Source organism: Antennarius striatus, chromosome 23, assembly GCF_040054535.1.
Source record: "Antennarius striatus isolate MH-2024 chromosome 23, ASM4005453v1, whole genome shotgun sequence".
Lineage (NCBI taxonomy): Eukaryota > Metazoa > Chordata > Actinopteri > Lophiiformes > Antennariidae > Antennarius > Antennarius striatus.
This window is the reverse complement of record NC_090798.1, coordinates 2,031,233-2,056,410: the sequence shown is the minus strand read 5'-3', so window position 1 is coordinate 2,056,410 and position 25,178 is coordinate 2,031,233. Positions and strand designations below refer to the sequence as shown.

Sequence of the window (25,178 nt, the reverse complement as noted above, 5' to 3'; positions counted from 1 at the left end):
AGCCTGTTTCTCATATCTGTGGCTTTTTTTAAAGCGTTATTGGAATGCAGCATATTTCTAATTCCTCTTAAATTTCAAAAGTCTGAGATAAATATCAGTGAAGATCAACATCAATTCATATTTAACTTATATTATGCTGTTTTCACTGCCTGTTGTATATGTGCATCAAGAATTAAGACAACTCTGAGCTTTTAACATCTTTAATTTGAGCATATCAGCTCAGTCGGTTTGGCAGCAGTAAAACTGAAGCCACTAAAAGCAGAAAACCCAGAAACCAAACCTTCCCCACTCAATCGATTTAAATACAAAGAGCTCGATACATTTGGTTCACACAATCAAGCAGTGGATAGATTCAAAGACGTTACAATCCTTCGGCCATTCCTGGAAAAAAAAAATAACTTAAGTTTGAGTCCAAAATTCAAATATTCAAAATAATAACTTACAGTTAAACTCACATGTAAAACTGAGGTCTTATTTACAAAAGTTGGCATTTAAAGGTTTAGTTTTGAAAGTGGGAATATACCATTTATAAATTATATACATTCTGTAAACTCCTTCTAAATGAGGCGCTCAGATATCCACTGAAGACACATTAAAGGAGTCTTTAAAAGGATTTAAGAAACCAGTAATATTTCAGGAGTGAGAACAAATGGAGTGTTGGGGGGGAGTTTTTTCAGATGTAAGGCTAGTTTCCAAACGTTTTCTTTGAAATGAGTGACCGAGAACAAAATGACACCTTCTGACATCAACTCCCAAGTATCTTTAAGACCGCGTTAGTATTGTGAGTTTTAACCAAGTTAATATAGCTGGAAGCATATTTCTGCACAAGTATTTGAAGTCACAAAAGATTCCAATGAGACGGCTGCACAAAATAAAAAAAGAATCTGAAACAATCACAGCAGCACTGATTTGAGATCCATAGGACTTCCAAAACACTATTTAAATTTCCTTTAATTAAAAAAAAAAAAAACCCCGTCATGCATCAAAAGCTTGTTTGTCTCGTTCGGAGTAGGTTTGACATGGTCAAAAATACAGGCCGAGATCAGTAAATGTAGAATTCTTTTCAAAAGAAAACTGAGCAGAAATCGACAATCCTATTTTTGTCGAAGCAGGAGTGTGTGAAAAAAAAATTGAGTTCTTCATAAAAGGTTCAAAAATGGCACAAATAAAGAAGTAATAAGAGCAGACACCCTGAAAGTCCCACCTGACTGCTTCCAACCACCACCTGTTCATTTCAAAAAGGATCAAAAAGTCAAGACTTCATTTCCTCCGACCGCAGCAAAAAGTTCATCCGACCGTCGCCACGGTTTTACTTCTGTATTTTTGCGGTCATTTTTCCCCCACTGTATTAAAAATCAACCTTTCAAGTAATCAACAAAACTGTATCCACGGTAACGCACAAGTTCTGAGGAAGACTTGTCTATGACTCCGCGACTGATTTCGCCCGGGTGTCCCGACGTCGCTCGAGTCCATCGAGTCCTCTCTAGTTATGGTGGAACTTGAAGTGGAAGCTGCCGCCGGACTGAAAGGGATCGAAGTGGAAAGGCCAGGCCTGTTCTCTGCCCCCTCCACCCTGCTGGTTCTCTGGGTCCAAGGGATCCTCCCCTGCGTCAAACTTCTGCCTCATTTCTGAAGAGATGTTGGAGACAACAGACAAATTTAAGACGGTAAAAGGTAAACTGAGGTAAACATCAATCTTTTTATCCAACTCTTGGCATGAATGCCATTTTTTTTCAAAATGTGTGACTGAATAAATGCCCACTAACCCGGGTCGGTGAGGACCTCCTTCGCTGAAGCGATGTCAATAAACTTCTTCTCTGCGTCTTTCTTCTCGGCCTCAGACTGGAAGTTGTCGGGGTGCCACTGCTGTGCTAACTTCCTGTATGCTTTGATGATTTCCTGCTTATTTGCATTCCTGAGGGGAACAACGTTTAAGAGAGTTAGATGGATGGATTAAGTACGCTTCTTTTTGCCAAATATTAAGCAAATCAGTTACCTGCTGACACCAAGGATCTTGTAATAATCCCTCTTACGGGAGACTTTGAGCAGTTTCTGCGCTCGTTCCAACCCTTCTCTTATTTCCTGGTTGTCCTCAAACTCTCTCGCCTCCTGGTAGTCCTCCACGGCTAAAACAAACACATATTGTAAAATATATGAATGACATCTGCTGCTCCGATTGCATCTGGACTTTAATAAACTATAACAATTTTCTCTGTCCTGGTATGTTTTCTTTCTAAACACAAAGAAATCGCAAAATAAAATATATTTTGACACAAGTCCTGTTTCATTTTCTTACCTTTCTCATATTCCTGGTTTAAGATGTAAGCCTCCGCTCGGTCTCGAAGGATGTTGACATTCCGGGGGTCTCTCTGGTGGGCCTCCGAACACACGTCTATCGCCTCATGAGCCAACTTAATCTACAAGTGTTAAAAGAGATGAATAATGTGTCAGAAGAGAGTTCTGTTTGTCACACAACCTAAAAAGTTTTCCTGTTGATCAGTAAATGTGTGGCTCAACGACAACGACGCAGAACGGACCAAGATCCTCATCTCTGACTCACCTTTACGAGGCAGTAGCAGATCCTCTCTTTGGCTAGGTTGGTGTAGTGTAGGACATTTGGCTCCGTCTTCATCACAGACTCGTACTTATCAATAGCTTCCTCATACCTAGTTGTTGTTAAGGAGAAAATCCAGTAAAAAAAAACAAGTCAAGGGGATTGCATGAAAGTTGTGATCTTGACCCATCAAACCTCTAAAACCATTCATGTTTCAAAACTGCATATAATTCTGCTGCTTTTCATCTTATCAACTCTAAATCAGCATTTCCGTCTCAAATGGAGACATATTTTAAAGCACGTATCCTTTTTCAAAGATGATGGTTTAAGAAACAAACGTGTAGAATTCACAAAGAAACACCCACCTCTCCATTTTAATGAGCTCCTCTGCTGAGTCCAGCTGCTTGCTGAGTTTTTTCACCTGCTTGTAATGACTGAAACATTCTTTGTCATCCTGATCCAGCCTCAGACACTCTCGGATGTGACTGAACAGAAACAGACGGAAGGAACGAAGACTTAAGAGTCGATGTCGATCGCAGCAGAACAAGGAGGTGAAGCAGGAGCTCTTAAAAAAAGAAAATCCAAGCATTTTAGCGTCAGGGAAAGCCTTACTTGAGAGAATCGTGGTGTTCCCCGAGGCTGTAGTGCAGCATGCTGAGCTTCAGGAAGGCGGCCCGGTTGTCATTACGTAACCTCGTGGTTGGCGTCAAGTCCTGGATGGCCTTCTGTGGATCCCCCATTCGGATGTAACATTCTGCACGAAGCTCCCGGGACTCTGGATCCCAGGGAGAGATCTGGAGAAGATGGAAACTTTTAAAAGAGGGTGAAGAGACAAGCAAAATAATTCATCTCAACAGGAAAAAGCATTCAAGCCTCCTTTCTGCAGATTTTATGGACAGATATTTAAAATATTATGTTAAACAGTCCAACCATAAAGCTAGGAAGATATTGCAGCGTTGAAGAAAATGTAATGGAAGGGCTTTAAATGCAAACCGTAGCTGCTATCACCCTACTCCATCCCAGAGCTGTCACACACCTCAATGACTCTCTCTAAGAAGTTGATGGTAGCACTATAGTCCCCGTGGTGGTAGGCGTCACGGGCCTCCTCCTGCAGCTCTTCCAGCTCGTTGGTCTTCATCAGCTGCTCCTGAGCTTCCTCGTTCTCCGGAGAGCGATGCAGCTAAGAGAGCAAAAAGGATAAAAGAGAGATTCCTTTAACCACAAACATCATTCTGGGCGTTTCAATCCGATTTCTGGAAGGACAGCAGCAGCGATTTAGGACTAACTTACCACTGCTTCAAAATCCTCCCTGGCATCCTGTGTGTTACCTTGCTTTAACAGGATATTCCCTCTCTGCATCCTGGCCTAAAAGTGCAGGAATGTAAAGAGAAAAGATACAGAAACATCACAAAAAACACAAGTGGAAATTTTTTTCTTGCTTGTTGTGACAAAGTGGACTTACAGCAAGGAAATCAGGTTTAAGCTGGATAGCTTTGGTTAGGTCTGGCAGGGCAGATTTGGATTTTCCCATTGCCAAGAACACTGCAGCTCGCTTATAGAAAGTCAGGTAATTCTTAGAGTCTCCCTCTGGAATGACAAGACAAGAAACTCCTCATCTAGGTGGACAGATGTAATAAGAGGTTAGTGGAGTCACGACGCAGCTTGAAAATGTCAGTCGGGCCCGGGAACATAAATGTGTCTCGGCATTTGGGTGTCTGCATATCTGCGTGTAACCTTACCCACAGCCGAGTGGTAGTGGGACAAGGCCTCAGCAAGCTGACCGGCAGCCAAGAGTTTGCGACCCATCTCCAAGTGGTGCTCGATCTCCACATGCGTTGCCCCCAAGACGCCTGAAACATAAAACCAAACTTGAGCCTCACTGCAAATACATCAGCGAGTCAGCCAGCTCAAGTAAATTATAACCGCAGATCACATTGTCTTTTAATGTGGTCTGTCTTATCAGGGTTTTGACATTTTAAACATCATAATATTAAAGTTGTGAATCAGAAGGATTAAAAAGTGTGTTTAGAACTCATAAAAGATCCAAAAATATCTGTATTTTACGTAACAAATAATTGTAATACATACAGTATTCTCCACACTATAAGGCGCACTGGACTATAAGACAAACTGTTGGTTTTTGAGAAAATGAAAGGCTTTGGATGCGCCTTATACTGCAGAAAATACTGTAAATTAAAAAGCATTAAGACGCAGTAGATTTCATTCCATACCTGCAACCTTAGAAGTTAACATATGTACGTTAGATTAACTGAGATAATGAATGTCTTGTTGTCAAAAGTAGGTTTCTAAGCAACACACTGGGGACCTTGTGTGTCTGTAAACTAGTCACATGTGTGAATTAGCATGGGGTCAATGTCAGAAAGGTGGCGATACCATTAGTGTCACCTCATCCGGGCAGCATTCAAAAGCAGGTTAGAAAGCTGACACAATATTCAAGCTATGTACATGTAACCTAAGGTATTACAAGTATTTTAAAAGTCATTTAACTTCGTAACACCGGCCTTACCGTCCAGCTGGATGTCCAGGATGACACACAGCAGGGAAAGGGAACACAGGAGCCCGCTGAGTCCCGTCGGCCGACACGAATCCATCACTGAAATCATCCACACTTTCCAAACTGGAAGCGAAATACTTAGCGGCTCTGCTCACACGTCAACTGGTACAAAAAGTTTTATTCATTGAAATGCTGTTTTTTTTTTGTCCTTTTATATTTAACACTAAATCATCGTTTTACCGCTGCCGAAACGCAAAAACAGCGACGACTGTATATTATTTACGGTCCCGGTCTGACAGTAGTCCGTGTGGAAATTCGGCAGCTGAGTGGTTCCTGATAAAATTGTGGCGATTTAAATGTGCTCCTCCGCACAGAAGGGACTAATTGTTTTACATTCAATGCTAAAATACCTTCAGTTAACATAGTGAGGCTAAGTTTAACAGCTGACTCCCTTTGATGAGTCAACGAAACCTTCCAGACCGGAGGCAACGTCTGGCTTTCCTCTTTCTGCAATAAATGCCTTTGATTGGTCCACATCTCACACTTCCGTGTTTGTCCAGAAACGTGGGCTGCTCTGATTGGCGGAACTATTTTAACACTGACCCCTTTTCTTTGTGCGAGCCAGGGAGGCGACAAGTGCTTCATCCAAGCATCATGACCAGTGTTTGTTGATCAGGAGGCAAGTCAAATATTTATGGAAAAGTACTACTAATGCTGAGTTAATAATCATTTTCTTGGTTTCCCAAGAAACCAATTTTTCAGCTTGTTCAAATACGTGAATATCGCGCAATTTGTGTTTAGTAATTCCTCACTTTCACCTTATTCAGCAATAGGATCTTAATGGTAGCTATACAAATAAAAATCTCATTATGATTATTTAATATCCTTTGATTATATTACATTATCTTTTTTACGACACAAAGCATTGTGAAATACAGTACGTAGCCTTTTTTGAAAATGGAAATTGGACTACTTTGCAGTGTTTGTCGAACAATGTTAAAGACATAATGTGGTCACTTCAATTTACAGTGCAAAATACATTAGAATACACATAAATTCATAGGTTTACATCATAAAACATCAAGAGCAAAGTCATATCAAATAAGGAACCCAGGGATAACACAGTTTTAGGGTTGTGTGACATGAAAAAGTTTGGTCTAACATGGATGTGCTATCATATTTATTTAGCATAAACTATAAAGTCAAACTGAAGTGATACACATAACAAATTTTATTGGTTGCAAATGTAAAAAAAAAACAGAAATACATCAAAATGAGGATTTAACCCTCTTTCACAGGACTATCTATAAAACTGTACAAAGGAGGACACAATTAATCTTACATGTGTAGTTGTGACGTGTAGTTGTGTTTATGCAGATGATCAAATGATAAATATGACCATGTCAATATATTCGTCCTAACGTCATCAGGGAAGCATTAATACAGCTACTGCATTAGTACACTATATGTGGCTGTACATTCATAAATGCCTTTGCTTTACACAACATTAATAATTAAAAGCTATTATTTTTACAAAATCCACATTTGAAATGTTTTTATATACAATATTTCCATCTGCGAATGTTTTATAGACAACAAGCTTCCACCTTTAGTGTAAAGATCTCACATGAGGAAAGAGTGTATCTCAGCCAATTGTAGAACATTCAAATTCTTTTTGTGTGTGTGTTTTCATATCCCGGTCAAACGTAAGCATTTCTTCCATAAGTGCTAGCAGCTACGCTTCTTGTTGGTGCAGCACCAGAATATATAGTTCCTCTGGGTTGATAAGGCAAAGGGCTGTAAAACAGGATGGTGAAACAAAACATGAGATATTAAAATGTCTGAAATGGCACAAAGGTGGCACAAAACTCAGTGGTGGCTTCAACATGTCTGAGGCCTCATCAGATTTTCTTTCTAAAACATCTGCGACAGGTGATCGGACTGGATTAGATGATCATGGTTTATCAGTTATCACCCCTTTCTACTTCATTTAAAATTCTTTTGATGGTGCAGCTTATTAAAACTGCATTAGTCTGACGTAATGGCCTTTTCTTAACCATTAAAAATAGGTCCTAAATGAACAAAGGGTTCATATTTGTGCAGGTCTCAGCAGAAAACAATGAGCTCTTCACCTGCAGTTATTAGTTTGGCCACAAGAGGTCGTAAGAGAAGATCTTTCTGCAGTCAAAACATTTATCGTGTGTGTGTGTGTGTGTGTGTGTGTGTGTGTGTGTGTGTGTGTGTGTGTGTTTTAAAAAATCAAACATAATTTTTTTAAATTAAATTGTTTTTAAATTTTACCAAATTATTGATGCATAATAGGACGTTACATCTGCTTCACTAAAAAAAAATTGAGTTTAGAAGAACAATTAGAGAACAATGGAAATGCGTTATAATAATGGAGAAGGTTATTATAAATGAATCTTTTTCTAGATAAAAAATATTTAGAACTCACTATTTTTCTGCTGTTCCGATTTGGCAGGAGCAGGTGAGACACGCTCCTCCGGCGATGGCGAGCACAGCGGAGCACCAGCCGATGTAAAGCCCTTCTCCTATCTCATACCTGCAGCATAAAGCAGAGTTGAGTCAGCCACATTCACCTCAGGTCGTTTCGTCATCCCATCCTCCTCACCCACGATCTCACCTTATCCCAGGATAGAAAGGATCGAAGAAGTCCTGAGTGATGTTGAAAGCATACCAGGACACTGCGATCATTGTGCACACACCTTTTAGCAGAAACAAGACAATTATTCTTTAATCATTGAGAAGACACCAGGAAAACTGCCAGATATCAAATAGAGGTCCAAAGTCTTACAGGAAACCAGGAGGAAATTTGTAGATGATTGATTAACCCTTAAAGTTAATGAGGGAATTCTTTTTTGTAAATAAAACACATTTTAATGATATTTTGTATCATCATTATTACCTTGAAACATAAACATAACTCCGGCGGCGCCAGCAATCCTCCCTTTGAGAACGTAGTTTTCTCCGCCAGCCTTTGAGCATTGTAACCCTATCAAGGCGAACACCAGTCCAAAGGTGCCCAACACTATGGAAGTGATCATCAAGGCTCGAGATGCTTGAATATATCCTGAACACAGGATGTAAAAAAACAAAAAAACTAAACTATTGTCTTTTGAAGATCAGATTTTGGCCAGTTTGCCAGATTTAAACACATTATAATGAAAATATTCCACTCAACAGAAGAAAACTTCAAGGAGCTTAGCAGGAATAATAAATAATCAGACTTTTCTTTCAGGTTTTAATTGTGACAGTTGAAATAATATCTGATGGATGCAAGATGGATAAAAAAATAATCATTTTGTGTAGTAATAGACCATTTTTCTCATACCACTCAGACGGAGCAGCGACGGGAACTCCCTGCAGTTGTGCACCCCGGTTGAGTCGGTGGCGCAGGACATCCACAGGTTTTCGTAGATGGTGGAGGTGGTGATGACGTTCCCGTCCACGGTGGATGTCCTCCAGTAGCGATTGGGTAAGCAAACCCCCACCATCACCCAACTGATGAACCCCAGCACCAAAGCCACTACTTCCACGATCGGATCCATGACCCCCTCCAAGGCCCAAAGCAGTCGAGCGAAAGCGTATCCGGATCTCAAGCTTCTTAAATACCAACAAAAACTTTCAGAACATCCAATTTGGCGTTGACAAAAAGCCGGTGAGTGTGTGAGCGTGTGGCGTCTGAGACGTGTCTAGCCCAGCAGATGTCTATAATGATTTATATGACTTACTTTCTCTCCTCCCCCTTCACCTCAAGCGTGTTCTTTTTTTTTTTTTGTTCATCTGCATTTTACACCCCTGAAACTGAACAGGTGTTTATCGGCTCGCTCAGGGTCCAAAGGTCACCTGCCTCTTAATGACTCCATTCTGTGTATGTTTATTAAACATATTCAATCACATTTTTATATTCAAAATTAATACGATCATAAATAAATGATTGTAATGAGGGCATTTACTAGCAGTTTTGGATGTATTTTACAATCAAATGAAAAAATTGCAGTTTATGTTAAGAATGAACTAGGTCTATAATAACTAGGTTTTGGAATTATTAATTAACGTAAACAGTGTATTTATGTTATTATTTAATTATTATTTATGTTTATTGTTTATTTTTACACTGTATTTTTGCACTTTTACACCAATCCTGCGTTATGTGCTTTCAATTGCCCCTCAGGGACAAATAAAGTTTTTTGATTTTGAATTTGAATGATTATGTTTTTATTGTTTAGGTTGGAAAATCTGGAGGCCAGAAGACTGAAGGTCACAAAGACCGAACATCAAACCTGGCAGTGTTTAAGGTGCCAACATGTCATTGATTTAATTTGAAGCCCACAGCTTAAATCTAGAGATAAATGTCCTCGCAGCCGACTTTCTGTGTTTGTGTGTCTTCATTAATTATCCTCCTAATGGCCGCTGGGTCGGTGTCTCCAAATCCAGAGGGTAGAGTTCACGCGCAGATAATATTCAGATAAATCTTAGACAGAGTTCTCCAGCGCAGACGGGTGAGGAGGTTTGTGAACCAGCATTACAAAGGTCACCAATGAGTTTCCATCAGCAGACGTCAGTGATGCCGATGGGAATAAAGACTGGAATAGTTTGCAAACGACATCCTAAATAAGTACATTTGATGCTGTAGTTGATCTAATTTTTTATCAAGCCGTCATTGACACCAAAAATTAAGGACAGTGGTGAAGACTAGTATATTTAGCTCTAAGAAAGGCTTTATTTACAGAGAATTTGTCTTGACAGAGATTTTAAAAATGCAGATCTGCACAACGTAATAAAGGCCTGGCTTTTGAGAAGTAATAAAATCTTTCATTTGATGGTGTTTCTCTGTTGAGGAACGTGTATGATGCTGCCACAATGTGAAAGATCTTGACATCTTTATTTATTACACAATTGCACATACCTTTTTATATCTATTTATTGTATATTTTAGAGTTAGGTTTGGCTTATCAAGTCTGGTTTTTGTACTCTGCATTTATGGGGGGTCAAGCTGCTAAATAAACAGGTGAAACTCTGTGAAGCTGCAGGTTCAGGTTATTTTTCAGGTTATATCAGTTATCTAGGCTTTTTAGGCAACATGTGATTAAAAAGCTTTAAATGAGTAACAGCGAATTTTTTTTAAAAGTCTAAATTAAAGTATAGAGAATTTTCTTCCTCAATGGAAAAATACACTTGAAGAAATTTTAACACGGCAGAACATTAAACTTCAAACTACATCCCATAAATGTCTCGTTTTATGGCCTGTTTGCAAAAGTCCATTTGTCTGCGAAAACAAGTTTTATGTGATTATTTTAAAGGTGACCCCTGATTAGAAGCTCACCCTTTTTAAATACGCTTTCACATAAACGAACCGGAGGAAGACAAATAAAGAACAAATACATAAAATTAAAAAAGAAAAAAAAGGGAAAATAAGGGTGAAGCTGACACACAAAGAGACAGAAACGATCCTTGCTTAATCCTGAACCGTCAGTTCACGCCTGTATAATAAACTCTGGGTTCTTAATGCAGATAAGTTGTTTTTATTCTTTTACAGCTGTGTTACTATACACACCGGGGACAGGGTGTGCTCAGCCATTTGTTGAAGGTAAAATATTTACATACAGAATTTTCTGGACTTAAATAAATAAAATTTAATTAAATCCATTAGAATAAATTTGCTGATATTTTTAAACATATGCTGTTGCTTTGAAATGTTACAAACGAGTTAGAAGATGTTAAAACCCACTGATAAGAATATTTTTTAAAAATTTCCAGAGTAGTTAAAAAAAACATGAAGACACAATTTTGGAAGTTTGGCACAAAGGATTTTAATATTTGCTTTAAAATACACTGACGGTTGCTGTTTCAGTCAAATCTGATGAAACTTGGTGTTGAAACAGCTCATCTGAGTTTATGAATGGTTAAAAAAAAATCTCTGTGTGGATTTATGGTGAATAAAACATGATGACATGATCCTCCAGGAGGACAGAACAAAGTGTCCTCCAGGTGCAGATGAGGGAAAATACTCTATGGGACGTCCCTCTGGACAAAAAGCACAAAAGTAGGTTAAAATGTAAAAAACCTGAATGAATGTCCTCAAAGAGGTTGTCCTTGGTGTTCATGAATTGTCTTCTAAATTGTTCCTTTGTTAATAGTTCCGGTGTTTTTTTTATCGCCAAGTTGCAGCATTTGTCATATAAAAGGGTTTCATCATAGTTACATCAGAACTTTCTGCACTCTTGGTGCTCGACTTCATGCAAACGGTGCATTTTCTCCTTCCTTTCACTCCTGCACCACTGACTAAACAAGACTCACAATTATTTTAGCATAAAAAGTTATTTCAGTACCTCCTGGAATCAACCATCCAACAGATGGATAAACACACAGACTGGGAGACAAGTTTTTTTGTTCCCTGTAGGTCTTAGCTGCTATTCAAGTCCTGTCTCAAGCAGAAAAAGTGAAGAAAAACGATTTTTTAAAAATCCTTTCTTCCTTCTGTAAAATCAATGACAGTAAAATGTTTGTTCTACTGGATTAAGCAACAACTTTAATTTGCTTTGTGATGACACATCAATGAGGTGTGAGTTGTGGAGTTAGGCAACACATCATCTTCTCAGTGTTCTCTTTTTTTCTTGATAAACCAGTGGATCATCAACCAGTGGACCAAAACTGTAGCAAAAGCTTGGTTTTAAAGTGTTTTTATTCATGTAAGTGTTTCGAATCTGAAAAATGATCCCAACTTTGGTGTATTTATTGGATCCTGAGGTTTTTTTGTAAGAACCTCCACCATTTTCGGTCTATCTCCTATCATCTATCATTCCCTTTTTTCACACCGACAAAGATGATTGTTTTCCCCGTTTCCGTCTCTGGGGAGTTTCGGTCCTGTCAGGCGGGTTAATGAGTAACGCCTCCCAAGGCTGATAACCCCACACACACCACTGATACACTCCACAAGCCTTCCTGTTGTAAAACAGCCACTTTAATCACCTGGGGGTCAAAATGTGAGGATGATAGATGCGAGAGTGAACTGGGCCAGACATGTTTCTGCTCAAATACATATGACCCATTCTTAATAATAAAGGTTCAAATGTATGTATAATTATCATAAAAAATAACAGCGGTCACTAAAAACGTCACCATAAATTTGATCGTGTCAATAAATGACAGCGATAACGAATGAATCATAAGCTAGACTTTGTTCCATCAATGGGTGCTTTTTAAGAAAATGACTGTTTGCTGACACGCAACCAGTTTAAAGGCCTTTGAGAAGTTATCACAAAAACGTACACATTATATATCAAATATATTTGCACACGTTAATCTTCTCATTGTTCACTGTTGCATGTTTTTAACCTCCAATTGCTGCAGAAATTTAAGAGATTTATTTAATCAAATTCTGAAAACTCACAAGTGTGAAGTTGTAAAATAACTACAGTAGTTCTAATAACAGGTTTGATGTCGAGCCACTTTTTTTTTTACAATCATAGTTTATTCATGACGTTCAATTCAAAATCATTCTCATCTTCTCAGAGGATAACTAAAGTTCATGAAACAAAAGCTTTCTGCAAATAAATGTAAAAACTGTTGAACTTGTTCTCTCAAGAGATCTCACTAACACAACTCAAACTTACACTTCCCCTCACCGCAAATATTTCCATTCAAAACCATTTTACTGAACCAGATGAAAATACAAGCCTTTACATATAGCAGAGGTGTGGGTTAGTAATGGCTTTTTACATTAACAAAGGCTTTAATGTCCCTATTTGAAGTTGTATTCAGAACAAAATTAATTCTTATAATGTAAAACTCGCCCCTACTGCTGCTTTTGGCATCACACGCCACACTTCTAACAGCACAAATAAGGCTTTTCTTAACTTTAATGAAGATTCTTACTGAAAATAAATGTCAACATGAAAGATTTAAGCTGAGGTGCATGCTTAAAATTTTTATAAATGTTGCACCTTGACAATTTTATAAACAAAAATAATAAGAAAGTGCCATGCTGTGGTGTAGTGGAACATAAACAGCTAAGTAATGCCATCAATATGGTCAATCTCACCCCAGTTAATATAAGAAAACAGGTTATTTGCTGGTATCATCCAAACCCTTTAATGAGCCGCAGTACAATTAACTTTGTTATGTCCTTCAAGCCACTGTATTTGTTTTTTAAGTAGGACGAAAAGGTCAGTGTGTCAGTCCAGCAAAATGATGACATGATCCCAAATCCAAGTTAAGACTTAGTCGCTCCCTTTGCCACAGCCAAGCCGATGAGTCCCGCTAGACCGGCCACGCCAATGCCGATTCCGCCGACGATAGCCATGCCGACCAAACCATCTGCAAGACGACAGGAAAGAGTCGGCATTCCATATTCATTCGCTGGAACAAGTAGTCAAGCTCTGCTGTTCAGTTCCGTCTCAAACTGGCACTTACCTTTCTTCAAAGCTTTTTCGATGAGTTTCTCCAGATCCTGCGCCTGTTTGTTCCCCGGCTCGTTCCTCAGGAGAGTTCTGATGTACTTTAGTGCTCTTTCATATTCCTGAAGGAAGAACGAGGCAGAAGACGTGTACTTCATGAAACAGAACGAACACAATATGTTCCACTATGTCAGTATTATAGTTACTTTAGGGATGACACATACTTTGAGTCTGTAGTTGGCCACTGAAAGGTAGAACAGGAAGTCCCGAGAGTCATCCTTGGATGCTTTCTGCACAAGCTCTACAAGACACAAAGATTCAAGCTGTTGAATAAATTATGAAGTGGGGCTGATTAAGTGAACAAAATGTTACCCAAATTACAATAGTGACAAGACATGACAAATATCCCCTCTTAAGGAAAGGTTGTTTTTTAGATAAAAGGTCAAATGCATCTAGAAGTACCTATTCAGTACAACACAAATAAACCAGACATACATAATCTGACCTACAAATTACACTGGTGTGATGTAAGGTAAAAGGTTTGTCTGGTAAAACAAGCCGTTGCAAAGACCTCTGTACTCGGAACAGACTGACCTCACATTCCAGAATGGACACTCACATTATGATGTATTATACTTTACTTTTTATGTATTTCTATCTTTTGATACAGATGCTGACCGTTAAGTTGTCCTACTATCCCACTCCCTTCTGTAACAGTGTGAAACTTCCCACCGGCGCACAGACAAAAGAATCACCTTATCTTATTTTATCTTATCATATTTCATTCTTATCTTTATTTTTGTCTTATCTTATCAGCACCAGAAATATTCACATAATCTTCCTTTTTTACCCCAAAAGGAAATGAAATTCACGTTTACCCAAAGAAACTGCTGTGTATTTTCTGATACCATCATCCAGCCTTAACAAGTCAACTTGTCAGGAACAATCAGTAATTAGTAGGTAGATTGATAGATCAATAATTAGATTTAGGTACTCACCTTCCAAGAGCACAATTCCCTTCTTGATATCCTGTGTGTATTTACTCCTGATCAGACACCAAGCATATTCAAACTTTGCTTCTCTGGAGGCAGCTCCCTTCACCAGTTCTTCATTGTATTTCTTCTCAAATTTCTGTAAAATGAGACAGAAACTGTCCATCATGTGTCGTCCATGGACTCTAATTTGAGATTTATTTATTGACATGATCTGTACACGATATTTATTTGTTGAGTGTAAACAGGAATCGAAAGGTCCCCTTCAGGTTCGACAGCGAAATTTACCTAAAATTGTGTGTGTAAATACACACACGAGCACACAATTATTAATTAATTAATTATAGATATAAATTGTGTGTTTGTGGGTGAATTCCATTCGTTATTTCAGTGATTTATCTACGGTTTTCAGCGGGGATCACGACGACATTTCAGCCATATTTCATCATAACACGATCGTTAGCATTTAGCATTTAGCTACGTGACGAAACCAAGTTCCGTCAGGCACGTCATCTTTTAACGGAGTTGATGGATTTCTAAAGTCAGTAAATATTTTAAGAACAAATATCTGTATTTCATACGTATAATTATGAATGTTAATCAAAAGAACCGCGGTTTAATAATGTAAAAACTTACTATAAGGTCTTCAGGCGCTACAACATCGCTCACAACGGCCTCCATGTTTCCGGATACAGTTTTTCGACCCGCCCACCAGCGTCATGTGACAAATGGGTTAGTGACGTCATCTACAAAGACATACAGTACTCAGGATTTTATCTAAATCTACATTTTATGTCATTATTTCGTGGATCCTCGAACCTGTTTAAAGGTTCACGTGGAAATTTTGACTCTAATAATTACCAGGACTTATGAAATAGTTGATATTCATTGAGTTGTTTAAATTCTTTTGCTTTTCACATCACTTTAAGGTAGTTAAATATTGTCACCTTGAATAAACTACCCTTACAGTATTAATAAATAATGCATATTTAAACATGTGTTTGGTGAAACATGTTTTATTGTCTACATCATTTGCACAACTGCAGAAACAGAAATGCAGGATGTGGCAGACGACTAAGGTACAAAATGAGTTCTATCTAGTAATTCTGCTGATGATGACGTCATCAGTTCTCTGTGAGGTGTCCTGGGGTGAAAGCTTGAGGCAGGAGTTCACTCAGGCTGGTTTCTTTGTAAGATCCATCTGGCTTGCTTAAGTACACAGTCCAGTTTGGTCCAAACTGGAACGACAGAATGATGCACCGTAGTGTAGGAAAAATACAAACATGTGCAGCATAATGCAGCATTTAAAATATTTTTAATATTCAGAATTTTTATGTGCTGTTTTATTACAAAATCGCTTTAACCAAAGTTATGTAATAAATAATTTTCTAATTTTTATAGACCATCCAGCATGGCTGCAACACACGTCAGACATCCTAAATTCTTTGGTAAACCACACCATAGTCCTGCAGAAATGGTCTTGACTGCACCTCACCTGTGTTGCGCTATATTTCACCAGATTACCTGATTAACAAGCATTAAAATTGATATTTCCACCTGGTAATTGTTAGTTGCATCTTGGTTGCATGTCATTTGAAAAGTGTAACTTAGATGGTCAAGATAATATTCAAGGAATTTAAAAAAATTCATCAGAATAGGAAACTTCAAAACTTTAAGTGATACGATTTAAGAATAAAATCCTCTTTCTTTATTCGAGAGAATATGCTGAATAGCGGTGCTCTGCATTTTGTGCAAGCTCCAACATTTATTCGGCCGAGCTGTAATTATTAATGTTTAACCTGACATACAGTGGCTCCTGCTGTAAACACACCCATACTATAAAACCAAGATATGGGTCTGACAAGGAAAAGTAAGTCCCTCTGGTTTAAAAACTCTAAAAAACAACCTTCAGTTGGTTATAGGTGCAATTCAGCCCAACATGAAATAAATTAATCTGCATGAATACAGTTCAACTAATTCTTACCCTGTCTTAGAAAAAAAAGTCTTGCTAATAGTGTGCAGACACAACTGCATGAGTTATGTAGTTTTTCAGTGCACCACCTTCTCATCACAAGGTAATCATTATCTGTATTATAAAAGAGATCAACCACCTCCATAAGAACCTGCCGACATGCTCCACACGGCCCGACGAATCGGTCTTTGATTTCACTGCACAGAACGGAATCATAGAGTCAGGATGGGATGACGGTGCTTTGATGAAACTCTGATGTGGTTTTGATGTCAGGTGTTACCAGGCAACAGCGATGGCAGTGAACTGCCGGTGTCCTTCCACCACGGCCCGCTGGATGGCTGTCCGCTCGGCGCACACCGTCAGACCGTAGGAGGCGTTCTCCACGTTACAGCCTGGAAATACAACAACACTTGAACTCTATTTTAGACAAATAAAGACTTTTTATATTCAAGGTTGCATTTTTACATCATTTTGTGCACGACTTTCAAACGCATCAGGCACGACCTCCTCATCTCTTCTTGCCTTCCATACAAAGTTTGATGTTGTTTTATGAAACAACAATTTGAGAAAAAAGAAATCCGAATTAAAATCGCATTTAAATGAAGCATAAGAAAGTTTCCTGGGTGGATAACGGCTCCCATCCTGGTTCATTTGAGTCACAAAGCCTCCAATGTGACTTTATATCCCTTTACATATTTATAGATGTCCGTCACTGCTTGTTTCAGTTGTTCATGAATCTCTTTAGACGTGTTGAGATCCAATCAAATCCAGGTTCTAATTAAGTAAATCCTTGACCTAACAGGTCTGATCAGTAATCTGGGATTGGGTGTGGCTACTAAAGTTTTCCGATTAATCACAATTCATCACAGTTAAATCTTTCTTTAACAAGGGATGGGTTAACCATGTAAGTCTGGAACATTTATTTCCCTAAAGAAATGACATAGTAATTTTAAAACTGAATTTTGTATTTACTCAGGGTATCATTAAATTTTATTTATTTTTTTGATAATCTGGAACATTTATTTGACAAATACGCCAGAAAAAAAAGAAGAAATCAGATAAGAGGCAAATATTTTTTTTGAAATAACCAACAAAGGTATTTTTATTTTCTGTTTTCTTCAATAAATCAAGTTGCTGCTGGTTGTTTACCTGTGATTATAGCGCCATCTGTTGTCAGGACGGCCGCACCGACAGGGAACCGGCTGTACGGACAGTAGGCCATGTCCCGTGCCTGGAGGCACTTTGAAATGAGCTCGTTAACTTGATCTGAACACAAGAGAAAAACCCGGGATTAAACCGGATTAGACAAACATGACGACACGCGTGGGGAGGATTTACCTGTCATTATAAACCTTCATGCGTGTCGAGGTGGATCCGTTCATCCAGAGGGTTCAACTTCAAATGGCATTTTTTGTTGTTTTAGTCCAACAGGTTTGCAGTTAGAAACGACAGCTGTACGGCTTCTCTGATTGGCTGGTTGGACGAAACGTCATCGACCATTTTGGGAATGGATGGTCACGAGATGTGAGGCGACTTTTGTGACTTTTGTCTCGCGAGAAAAAGGAAATAAAAGACCCGTAAAAAATAAAAAAAATAAAAAAAATCAATGACTGTAATTAAATAATGCGCTGATTATTGACTTCACGCTTTAAAACCCTGTCCACTGTGATGTCAAGTTGAGATGAGATGTTTTTTAATCCTCATTTTTTTAAGAACAAATCTTTCTTTAAAAGTGACATTCCAGCAAAAGCAAATATTACACAAAGAAGTTAGAAATTAACAGCCTTAGAATAAAGACAACCAACGTTGCAGCATGTAATCTGTCATGACAGGACAGTTATGAACAGGAAATAAAAATATCATTTGTTGAAAAAAGAGTGGAAAAAAGTAAAATGATAAATAAATATGGCACAAAAGTGACAGGAAGAGTTGGAAGGAGACTGAAAGAAGGAAGAGTGATGAGTAAATCTGAGTCATAACAACATTTTTTATTACTTACACATCTTTCTCTTATTGTCTTTTAATCATGCATGTGAATACTTTTAATTAAGTGTCCCTTTCTTTGTTTTTTTCAGTGACTTACATCATAAAGTAGTCTTCTAGTCCGACCTAAGACTTAAACTTGTCTTGTTTCCATCACCACACTGGAGGAGCTGGTTCCACCTGAAGCATTCCTGATCCACATGCAATGTCGCTAGTTGTCCTGTAGGGGGGGACAAAAAGCAAACACATGAACCTGACTTTCTGTCTTTTTCACACTGACAGGTTATTCCTCTGAATCCTGTTGGCTATTTTTACTTCACACAACCTTCTGTCAATGAATGCAAGATTAATGAATGGAGTGTTTGAGCTAAAAGGCAAGCAAAACGCCACAGGGGTAAGAGAGAGAGTTATTGCCAAATAAATATGAGCATCTATTTAAAAATGGAAACAGGACAAACTGAAAGGGTAATTTAAATGCAGCCAGATTCCAATACATATTCCAACCTGACAAGAGAGAAGATAAACCAGAAAATTAAAAGAATCAATATAATAATCAATATAATAGATTAAATATAATCAACATAAGAATCAATAAGTATAAATAAGAGACTGATGTAATTGTCTGTGGGGTAACACCAGATTTTTTAGAGTTATGTGAGATTGTTTTCTATATTATTTACTTTCTGCATTGTTTATGTTAATGGAAAATCAAAAAAATTCAATAAAATTTTAAATTAAAAAAAAGAATTGATATCCTTCATGATTGTCCCATTTTCACAACGCAAATTCAAGCTTTATTGCAAAACAAAGTCCAGCTTTATCGTTTGACTTGAGTCCTCCGTCGCTGTAACCCATGTTCAGATCACACAATAATCAATATCAGCTTTATTAGTTTATATGTACAGTATAGATAAATTGGTGGGCCAAGCCCTCTCTTGTGTTTACAGTCAGCCATAAATAGACCAGGTATCATCATGAGCAGGTATCAAAGGGCGTCTGAACACACAGAAAAACCCCTGAACACACACACACACACACACACACACACACACACACACACACACACCCTCATCTCCTCTATTTAGCTTTAATATCTGTTTTACATTTGAATTTTAATATTTGTGTATTCACTCTGGTGTGTTTTTGAAGATTTTGAAGATGAAACCAACATCTGGACTCAGATTCGATGAAGCCACACCAGCGCTTTGGCCTTTGTTCCTCCTCTCCTCCCTGCTGTTTGCCGTCACAGGCTGTGTGTGACCTCATCAGGAGAGCTCCTCACTCTCACGCGCCTCCTTCTTTAGTGTCGCCCACATGTCAATGACATACTTCTCCCTTTTAAGAGGGGAAAAGCATCTCAGAGCGAGAGCAGATAAAGCAGGATAGGACTAAATAACAGATTAAATCATGTGTTGCACGGGGAAGTGCGCCCGCCTGGTGGGCCTGATCCTGCTGCCCACGGCGTTCATCTGCATGATCGCCAACCTGCTGCTGTTCTTCCCCGATGGGAAGAGTCTGGAGAACGATCAGATCTCCCTCCAAGTGTGGCTCATGGGGGGGCTCATAGGAGGAGGCCTGTTTGTGAGTAAAGCCTCGTGAACTGTGAACATCTATAAAATCTGCTGCCATGTTTGTTCTGCTCTGTGTAAACCTATAAAAACAAATTGCCTGCTTTTATAGATTTATCAAAAAATGATTTTAGACATATGACATAATTTCCTTTTGAGATCTTTTATTATCTATGCACAGTAATTTTATTCAATCTCTTTGTCTCACCTCTGAAAGAATGTCGGCTTTCATTCATTTAATAACCAGTAAATATCTCTTAAACTTTCCCACTGGTGAAGCGATCATTTAAGTATTGATCTGACAGTCAAAGTCCTGAATAACCAAAGTTCATTTCAAGTTGTAGTTCAGGTCATAAATGATAAACCTACAAATATTTCAGGTCGAATGAAATGAAAACACAAATGTTATCAGACATTATAAAGATTAACTATTAAACAAAAGATACCCTTAATTAGGATTTCCACTTTAGTCAATATTAAATATTTTAAAATTGACTCAAAATGTAAAGAATTACACTTTATATATAAGGTCCACTTTAAACTCACTACTTAATGTAATGTGTGAGTATATCACTTCTTTTTCACAAGTACTTTTACTTTTTATACTTTTGATGGGTGTGGCTCACGAGTCCTGTTCCTAAAATAACTTTTTCCATGAACAATAAATAATCAATAAAACATGGGATCTCAGACCTTTGGCTCTTTCATATCATTATATTGATCTATATCACCCTGACATTATATTTCCCAGAGAGTTTCTGTCCCTCCGTTTACAGCCTGGACGTCGGTCTCGGCTGAGACCAGAGAGGGAAACTCACAAATATTTGGTTAAGAAGATAAGAGAATATAAACACAACTGTGTTGGCTGCACATGTGTGCATTTATGTCGACACAGACACACACCAGTCCTTCACATCAGACACTTCTGACAAACTGAGATTCACTTGTAATGAATCCTGTTTTATGAATAAAAACTCTTCACTTTTCAGATGCTGTGCCCGAGCTGCTCAGCTATCAGGGCCGGGGGCAAGGGTTGCTGTGGAAAGGGTTGCTGTGGCAACCGCTGCAGGGTGAGTAAAGTCATTCAAGAGGGAGTGTAGGCCCTCGGATATGTTCACATGATCACATCTGTCCATGCTGACAAAAAAGATTGGACACCCCTGGTGCAGAAACCGCATGGAGACAGACTGTAAAACACAAAGACCAGCCTGACTTCATAAAAACTGAAGGACCAAATAGAATCATCAATTTTTAGTCAGTGACGTCTGGAACTTCCATGTTTTCAGTTTAACTTCTTTGCAGCAGCTTCCTGATGAATCCAATGGATTTATAATTAATTATTACTGAATAAGTTGTTAAATAACCAAATGCCATTCCTATGTCTGTACTGCTAATTCCTAAAAATGCAAGAAGTGTCATTCCATTACAGGAAGGTAATGATTTTTTTTCTATTGATTTATTTTTAATGCTTTGGAGGCATTCCTCACATATATTTTTAATCAATTTGTCCTCAGCATTGTTTTTTGCTATTTGTTCACAAAAGTTCAAAGATGTTGTCTTATGCTATTTTAGGAGGAAACAGTGTACAGTAATCTTTTAAAGTTTAAGTTCAAGGACAGAAAAATATTGATAATCAAAAACTTCTTTGAAAAGGAAGTGTACTTGAAGGTGTTTTGCTGTAATTCAGATTATTTTAGACAACAGGAAGACTGATGCAACCTGTTATTTTCTGTTTTTCAGATGCTCAACTCGGTCTTCTGCTCTGGTTTCGGTCTGGTTGGATCGATCTACTGCACCAGTGTGGCCTCAGCTGGCCTGGCTATTGGACCCAAGTGTCGGGTGGGCGAAGCCTGGATCTATCCTTTCGAAGACCTCGGAACGTGAGCGTTTTTCATTGATACTGATAAACAATTTGATTTTAAAATAGCAGCATTTTGATCATGTGTCTTTATGTGTCTTTGTTATCTCCAGATTTTTATCTCAATGTATTTTCATTATAAAAATAAAAGTGAAATACTAATCTGATCCAGCAGGGGGCAGAACTAACCTGCATGAGCCTGGGAATAAAACACCCCTCTGTCACAGCCTGCTGTAAAACTTCAATGATATTTGGAGGGACTCTTTATTTTGAATTTGATCAAAGGTCATTTCAAACTCCAGATTATAATTCTTGATTTTTTTCCAGTTAAGATCAAATATTCTTCTTAGTGTATCTTTACCAATCGCTTGCCTCAGTATAATAGGACTTCAGTTTGGTCCAGCAAATTACTAATTCTAATGTCACACGATATCATAAGTGAGAATGGCTAAATGAAAATTAATCATCTAACTAAAATTTCCAGAATGTTGATTATAACTGTCCATAAGCAAGTTTAAAGAGCAGCAGCGTTCATGGGGAGGGAACTAAGTTTATTAACATGGCCAGTCATTAACATTCAACTTTAGATGAACTTTGCCCCAGCAATTATCAACTTCCTTTTCTCTGTTTCTGTTTCCTGCTTTCTTTACAAGATTAATGTAGAATTTAAAGATCTTTACCTTTATTTATTGCCCTTATTTTCATCTTCTTCTTGGGGTCTACATCTGTTTGTTTTCATTAGTTTTTATTTTAACTACACTAGTTTTATTTCTGACCACACTTTGTATTTGTTTCATCATCACATTTCTATTATGGCAACTGGGTCAAGCCTTGAATAAATATTAGACATAATAATTGCTTAAGGGGGGTAAAAAAAAAAAGGCTAACAAAGTCCGATGTGAAGAATCTTATAACATTGAGAAAGAACAGTTTTTGTCCTAAAATATCCAAATAGCTTATTTCTACTTTTAAATGTTTTTGTGCTCTTTAGCGGTCTAGCCTTGCATTTAGAGTCTTGATTGAAAACGAGGCTCACAAAAATCAGATTAAACAGTTAAACAAGTCAAAGCTGAAAATGTATGGATCAATACTGTGTTAGTAAATGAATTATTTCTTGCTTAAAGTGTTATTTTTGTCTGGACAAAATGATAAAGTAGAAAACATTTGCTCATAGCTTTATTTATTTGTTTCAAGTGTTTTCTTCTGCTTCACACAAATTTTCATCAACGCTGTGTTTTTCTTTTTTTTCTTGCAGAGGTAACAGCAGCTACCTCGTCAACCAGGAATGGTGGAGCATCTGCGAATACCCCAAGAACGCCGTCATGTGGCACGTGGTGCTGTTCTCCATGTTGCTGTCCGTGGGGTTGGTGCAGCTGGTGTTGTGCGGCATCCAGGTCGTCAACGGATGCTTGGGATGCATCTGTGGTGACTGTCGTGAGAGCAAAGATGTGAGTCAAACATCCAGACGCTCAATCAAAGAGTTATTACCAAGAGATGTTGTCTGTACCGACTGGTTTGGCTGCTGGCAGAGGAGCAACAACAACAAGCATGTAGAGAGAGCTGGGGGGTCAAATCTATTTTCATCGAGGGCCACATCAGCATCATGGCTGTCCTCAAAGGGTCAGATGTAACGAATAAATGTAACTCAATGTAATGTAACATAGATGTAACTACTCCTTAATGTTAAATATTTGAATTTTACTTATTCGAGTTACAAACATTACAGTTAGACAGAAAAAACATGTTTTCATGTTTCTCTGTTCTAACATAAATCCTTTTAATTTGTCAGGTTATTAAACCCACAGAACTTCATCAATCAAGGATCAAACTATCAATCAATAAAGAAAAATAACATCAGACACAAGTTAGAACGTTAACTTTGTTCACAACGTTTTTGTCAAAGTTAAAATGGGACTAATTAGTGCATTGTGGGAAATGTAGTTTTTGATCAAAGTACACTTTTGACCTATTTTATGGGCCACATAAAATGATGTGGAGGGCCACATTTGGCCCCCGGGCCTTAAGTTTGACACACGTGATGTAGAGCTTTGAAGCTTTTGTCATGTTTTCACTTCAATCAGGCTTCTGATGGAGGGGGAAAGGAAATGAAATGTTTTTTAAGTTCCGATCATGTGGTTATAGTAGAGATGCAAGAAAGACGGTGGATTAGTTACAGGATGAATGAACATGGACTCAGTTTAAAGAACTGTTTGACAGGTCCATCTGGCGTGATATGTACAGTTTTTGGAGCCAATAAGCTAATTAATTGCTAGCTTTAGCTTTAAATTCCCCGTACAATCATTAAAGTGAATTCACTCTCCTCATTCATCAATATTATTTTGTTCTCACATGTTCAAAGACGTGTTGTTTGACACGTGACGTTTGCTGCTCTTATGCATGTGATCAAATGGCTTGTAAGGCGAGTTTTGAGTCTAATCCTTTGAACTCATTTCTAGGTCAGTATTTGTGACCTAGAAACAGGAATCAACACCTGTGTTGAGGCCAAGAAATGTTCCGATCAGACTTAATTTGCATTTTTCTCTGTGTGTGTGTGTGTGTGTGTGTGTGTGTGTGTGTGTGTGTGTGTGTGTGTGTGTGTGTGTGTGTGTACTCTTCAGCAGCCAGGTTGAAGATTAAGCTTAGATTTAACATTTGGATAACCGTAATGCAAGAACTCCTAAAGCAAAATTTGCTGACTCGAATGTCCAGAAGGATATTTTCCGGACATCCGGCTGCACAAACACGTTCACTTTTCTAATGTTTCAACAGATGTCTGCTCATTAACACGATGTTCACGGCTCGGGCAATCATCACAGAGTTAACACGTGACTTCTGTCCCGTTGCAGGATGAAGGCGGACTGTAAAAAGTGAAGAAGATGACAGTCGTGCTTCGTCTTCATCGATGTCCTGGAGGCATTTTTGCATATCAGTTGTTCCTGTTTTACATTCAAAGATGCCTCTTGGGGGTTGTTATTGGTTTTTAATCTACATACACTTGATCTATGATTGTTTTCTTAAAGTTTTACTCCATTGTTGTGTTTTAAATTTAATTCCAGGTCTTGGTTTATTTGCTTTTCCTTAGTAAGTTTGTTTGAATATTTCACAAAAATAATTTATGAGTTTCCTTCAGTCGTTTCAGGCTCCAAAATGATCATACGTGGATTAAAGTGGAATTGTAAATAATATTTTGCATTTCTTGTCTACCTGGTTAACGTGACGACACAATAAGATCATTTTCTAATTATATCTGAGCTTTATTCATTCGTTCGAAATGCATTCATGATCTTGTTCGACATTAAACATTTTATTTGCGCGA

The 25,178-nt window shown here is 38.1% G+C and overlaps 5 protein-coding genes and 1 long non-coding RNA gene across 7 annotated transcripts; 2 read left to right on the top strand and 4 right to left on the bottom strand.

Moving 5' to 3' along the window:
- Positions 1–184: 184 nt before the first annotated feature.
- On the bottom strand, positions 185–5,540 carry dnajc3b (DnaJ (Hsp40) homolog, subfamily C, member 3b). Its single transcript, XM_068308470.1, has 12 exons — positions 5,082–5,540; positions 4,294–4,404; positions 4,017–4,141; positions 3,845–3,919; positions 3,591–3,734; positions 3,167–3,348; positions 2,920–3,039; positions 2,561–2,666; positions 2,297–2,417; positions 1,997–2,126; positions 1,767–1,915; positions 185–1,629 (listed from the first exon to the last, which is right to left on the bottom strand). The coding sequence occupies exons 1-12, from the start codon at positions 5,176–5,178 to the stop codon at positions 1,484–1,486; spliced, it is 1,506 nt and encodes a 501-aa protein (XP_068164571.1). The 5' UTR covers positions 5,179–5,540; the 3' UTR covers positions 185–1,483.
- A 152-nt stretch (positions 5,541–5,692) lies between these two features.
- Positions 5,693–9,457, top strand: LOC137590741 (uncharacterized). Its single transcript, XR_011034472.1, has 4 exons — positions 5,693–5,748; positions 7,552–7,649; positions 8,429–8,565; positions 9,320–9,457. It is a non-coding gene; the product is annotated as an uncharacterized lncRNA (long non-coding RNA).
- Positions 6,314–8,893, bottom strand: cldn15a (claudin 15a). Its single transcript, XM_068308471.1, has 5 exons — positions 8,422–8,893; positions 7,996–8,160; positions 7,714–7,795; positions 7,525–7,632; positions 6,314–6,866 (listed from the first exon to the last, which is right to left on the bottom strand). Exons 1-5 carry the CDS (start codon positions 8,636–8,638, stop codon positions 6,770–6,772), a joined length of 669 nt encoding a protein of 222 aa, XP_068164572.1. The 5' UTR covers positions 8,639–8,893; the 3' UTR covers positions 6,314–6,769.
- Positions 9,458–13,168: 3,711 nt separating the features above from the next.
- Positions 13,169–15,184, bottom strand: fis1 (fission, mitochondrial 1). Its single transcript, XM_068308111.1, has 5 exons — positions 15,118–15,184; positions 14,488–14,620; positions 13,714–13,790; positions 13,506–13,611; positions 13,169–13,409 (listed from the first exon to the last, which is right to left on the bottom strand). The coding sequence occupies exons 1-5, from the start codon at positions 15,160–15,162 to the stop codon at positions 13,306–13,308; spliced, it is 465 nt and encodes a 154-aa protein (XP_068164212.1). The 5' UTR covers positions 15,163–15,184; the 3' UTR covers positions 13,169–13,305.
- Positions 15,185–15,491: 307 nt separating this feature from the next.
- On the bottom strand, positions 15,492–17,887 carry zgc:103586. 2 transcript variants are annotated; one of them, XM_068308409.1, is made up of 5 exons: positions 17,806–17,887; positions 17,603–17,719; positions 16,734–16,845; positions 16,593–16,650; positions 15,492–15,719 (listed from the first exon to the last, which is right to left on the bottom strand). In XM_068308409.1, the coding sequence occupies exons 2-5, from the start codon at positions 17,673–17,675 to the stop codon at positions 15,606–15,608; spliced, it is 357 nt and encodes a 118-aa protein (XP_068164510.1). In that variant the 5' UTR covers positions 17,676–17,719; positions 17,806–17,887; the 3' UTR covers positions 15,492–15,605. The 2 variants fall into 2 exon arrangements, with proteins under 2 accessions (XP_068164510.1, XP_068164509.1); XM_068308408.1 differs by having other exon boundaries at positions 17,792–17,876.
- Positions 17,888–19,752: 1,865 nt separating this feature from the next.
- On the top strand, positions 19,753–25,178 carry tm4sf5 (transmembrane 4 L six family member 5). The gene is made up of 5 exons (XM_068308568.1): positions 19,753–20,017; positions 20,994–21,074; positions 21,745–21,884; positions 23,118–23,310; positions 24,709–25,178. The coding sequence occupies exons 1-5, from the start codon at positions 19,844–19,846 to the stop codon at positions 24,724–24,726; spliced, it is 606 nt and encodes a 201-aa protein (XP_068164669.1). The 5' UTR covers positions 19,753–19,843; the 3' UTR covers positions 24,727–25,178.

Coding starts and splice junctions, on each gene's coding strand:
- dnajc3b (XM_068308470.1), bottom strand. CDS start 5,178: ATGATTTCAGTGATGGATTCGTGTCGGCCGACGGGACTCAGCGGGCTC. Junction 3,040..3,166: donor GAACACCACGATTCTCTCAA/GTAAGGCTTTCC, acceptor GTTTCTGTTCAG/TCACATCCGAGAGTGTCTGA. Junction 2,418..2,560: donor TCTGCTACTGCCTCGTAAAG/GTGAGTCAGAGA, acceptor TAACACTTGTAG/ATTAAGTTGGCTCATGAGGC.
- fis1 (XM_068308111.1), bottom strand. CDS start 15,162: ATGGAGGCCGTTGTGAGCGATGTTGTAGCGCCTGAAGACCTTATA. Junction 14,621..15,117: donor TAGCGCCTGAAGACCTTATA/GTAAGTTTTTAC, acceptor CTCATTTTACAG/AAATTTGAGAAGAAATACAA. Junction 13,791..14,487: donor GGGAATTGTGCTCTTGGAAG/GTGAGTACCTAA, acceptor TGTGTCTTGTAG/AGCTTGTGCAGAAAGCATCC.
- zgc:103586 (XM_068308408.1), bottom strand. Junction 16,846..17,602: donor AGATGGCGCTATAATCACAG/GTAAACAACCAG, acceptor TTGTATTTCCAG/GCTGTAACGTGGAGAACGCC. Junction 15,720..16,592: donor GTCGGCAGGTTCTTATGGAG/GTGGTTGATCTC, acceptor CTGTCGTTCCAG/TTTGGACCAAACTGGACTGT.
- tm4sf5 (XM_068308568.1), top strand. CDS start 19,844: ATGTGTTGCACGGGGAAGTGCGCCCGCCTGGTGGGCCTGATCCTGCTG. Junction 20,018..20,993: donor TCATAGGAGGAGGCCTGTTT/GTGAGTAAAGCC, acceptor TTCACTTTTCAG/ATGCTGTGCCCGAGCTGCTC. Junction 21,885..23,117: donor CCTTTCGAAGACCTCGGAAC/GTGAGCGTTTTT, acceptor TTTTTCTTGCAG/AGGTAACAGCAGCTACCTCG.
- cldn15a (XM_068308471.1), bottom strand. CDS start 8,638: ATGGATCCGATCGTGGAAGTAGTGGCTTTGGTGCTGGGGTTCATCAGT. Junction 8,161..8,421: donor GTCGCTGCTCCGTCTGAGTG/GTATGAGAAAAA, acceptor TCCTGTGTTCAG/GATATATTCAAGCATCTCGA. Junction 7,796..7,995: donor AGTTATGTTTATGTTTCAAG/GTAATAATGATG, acceptor TTCTGCTAAAAG/GTGTGTGCACAATGATCGCA.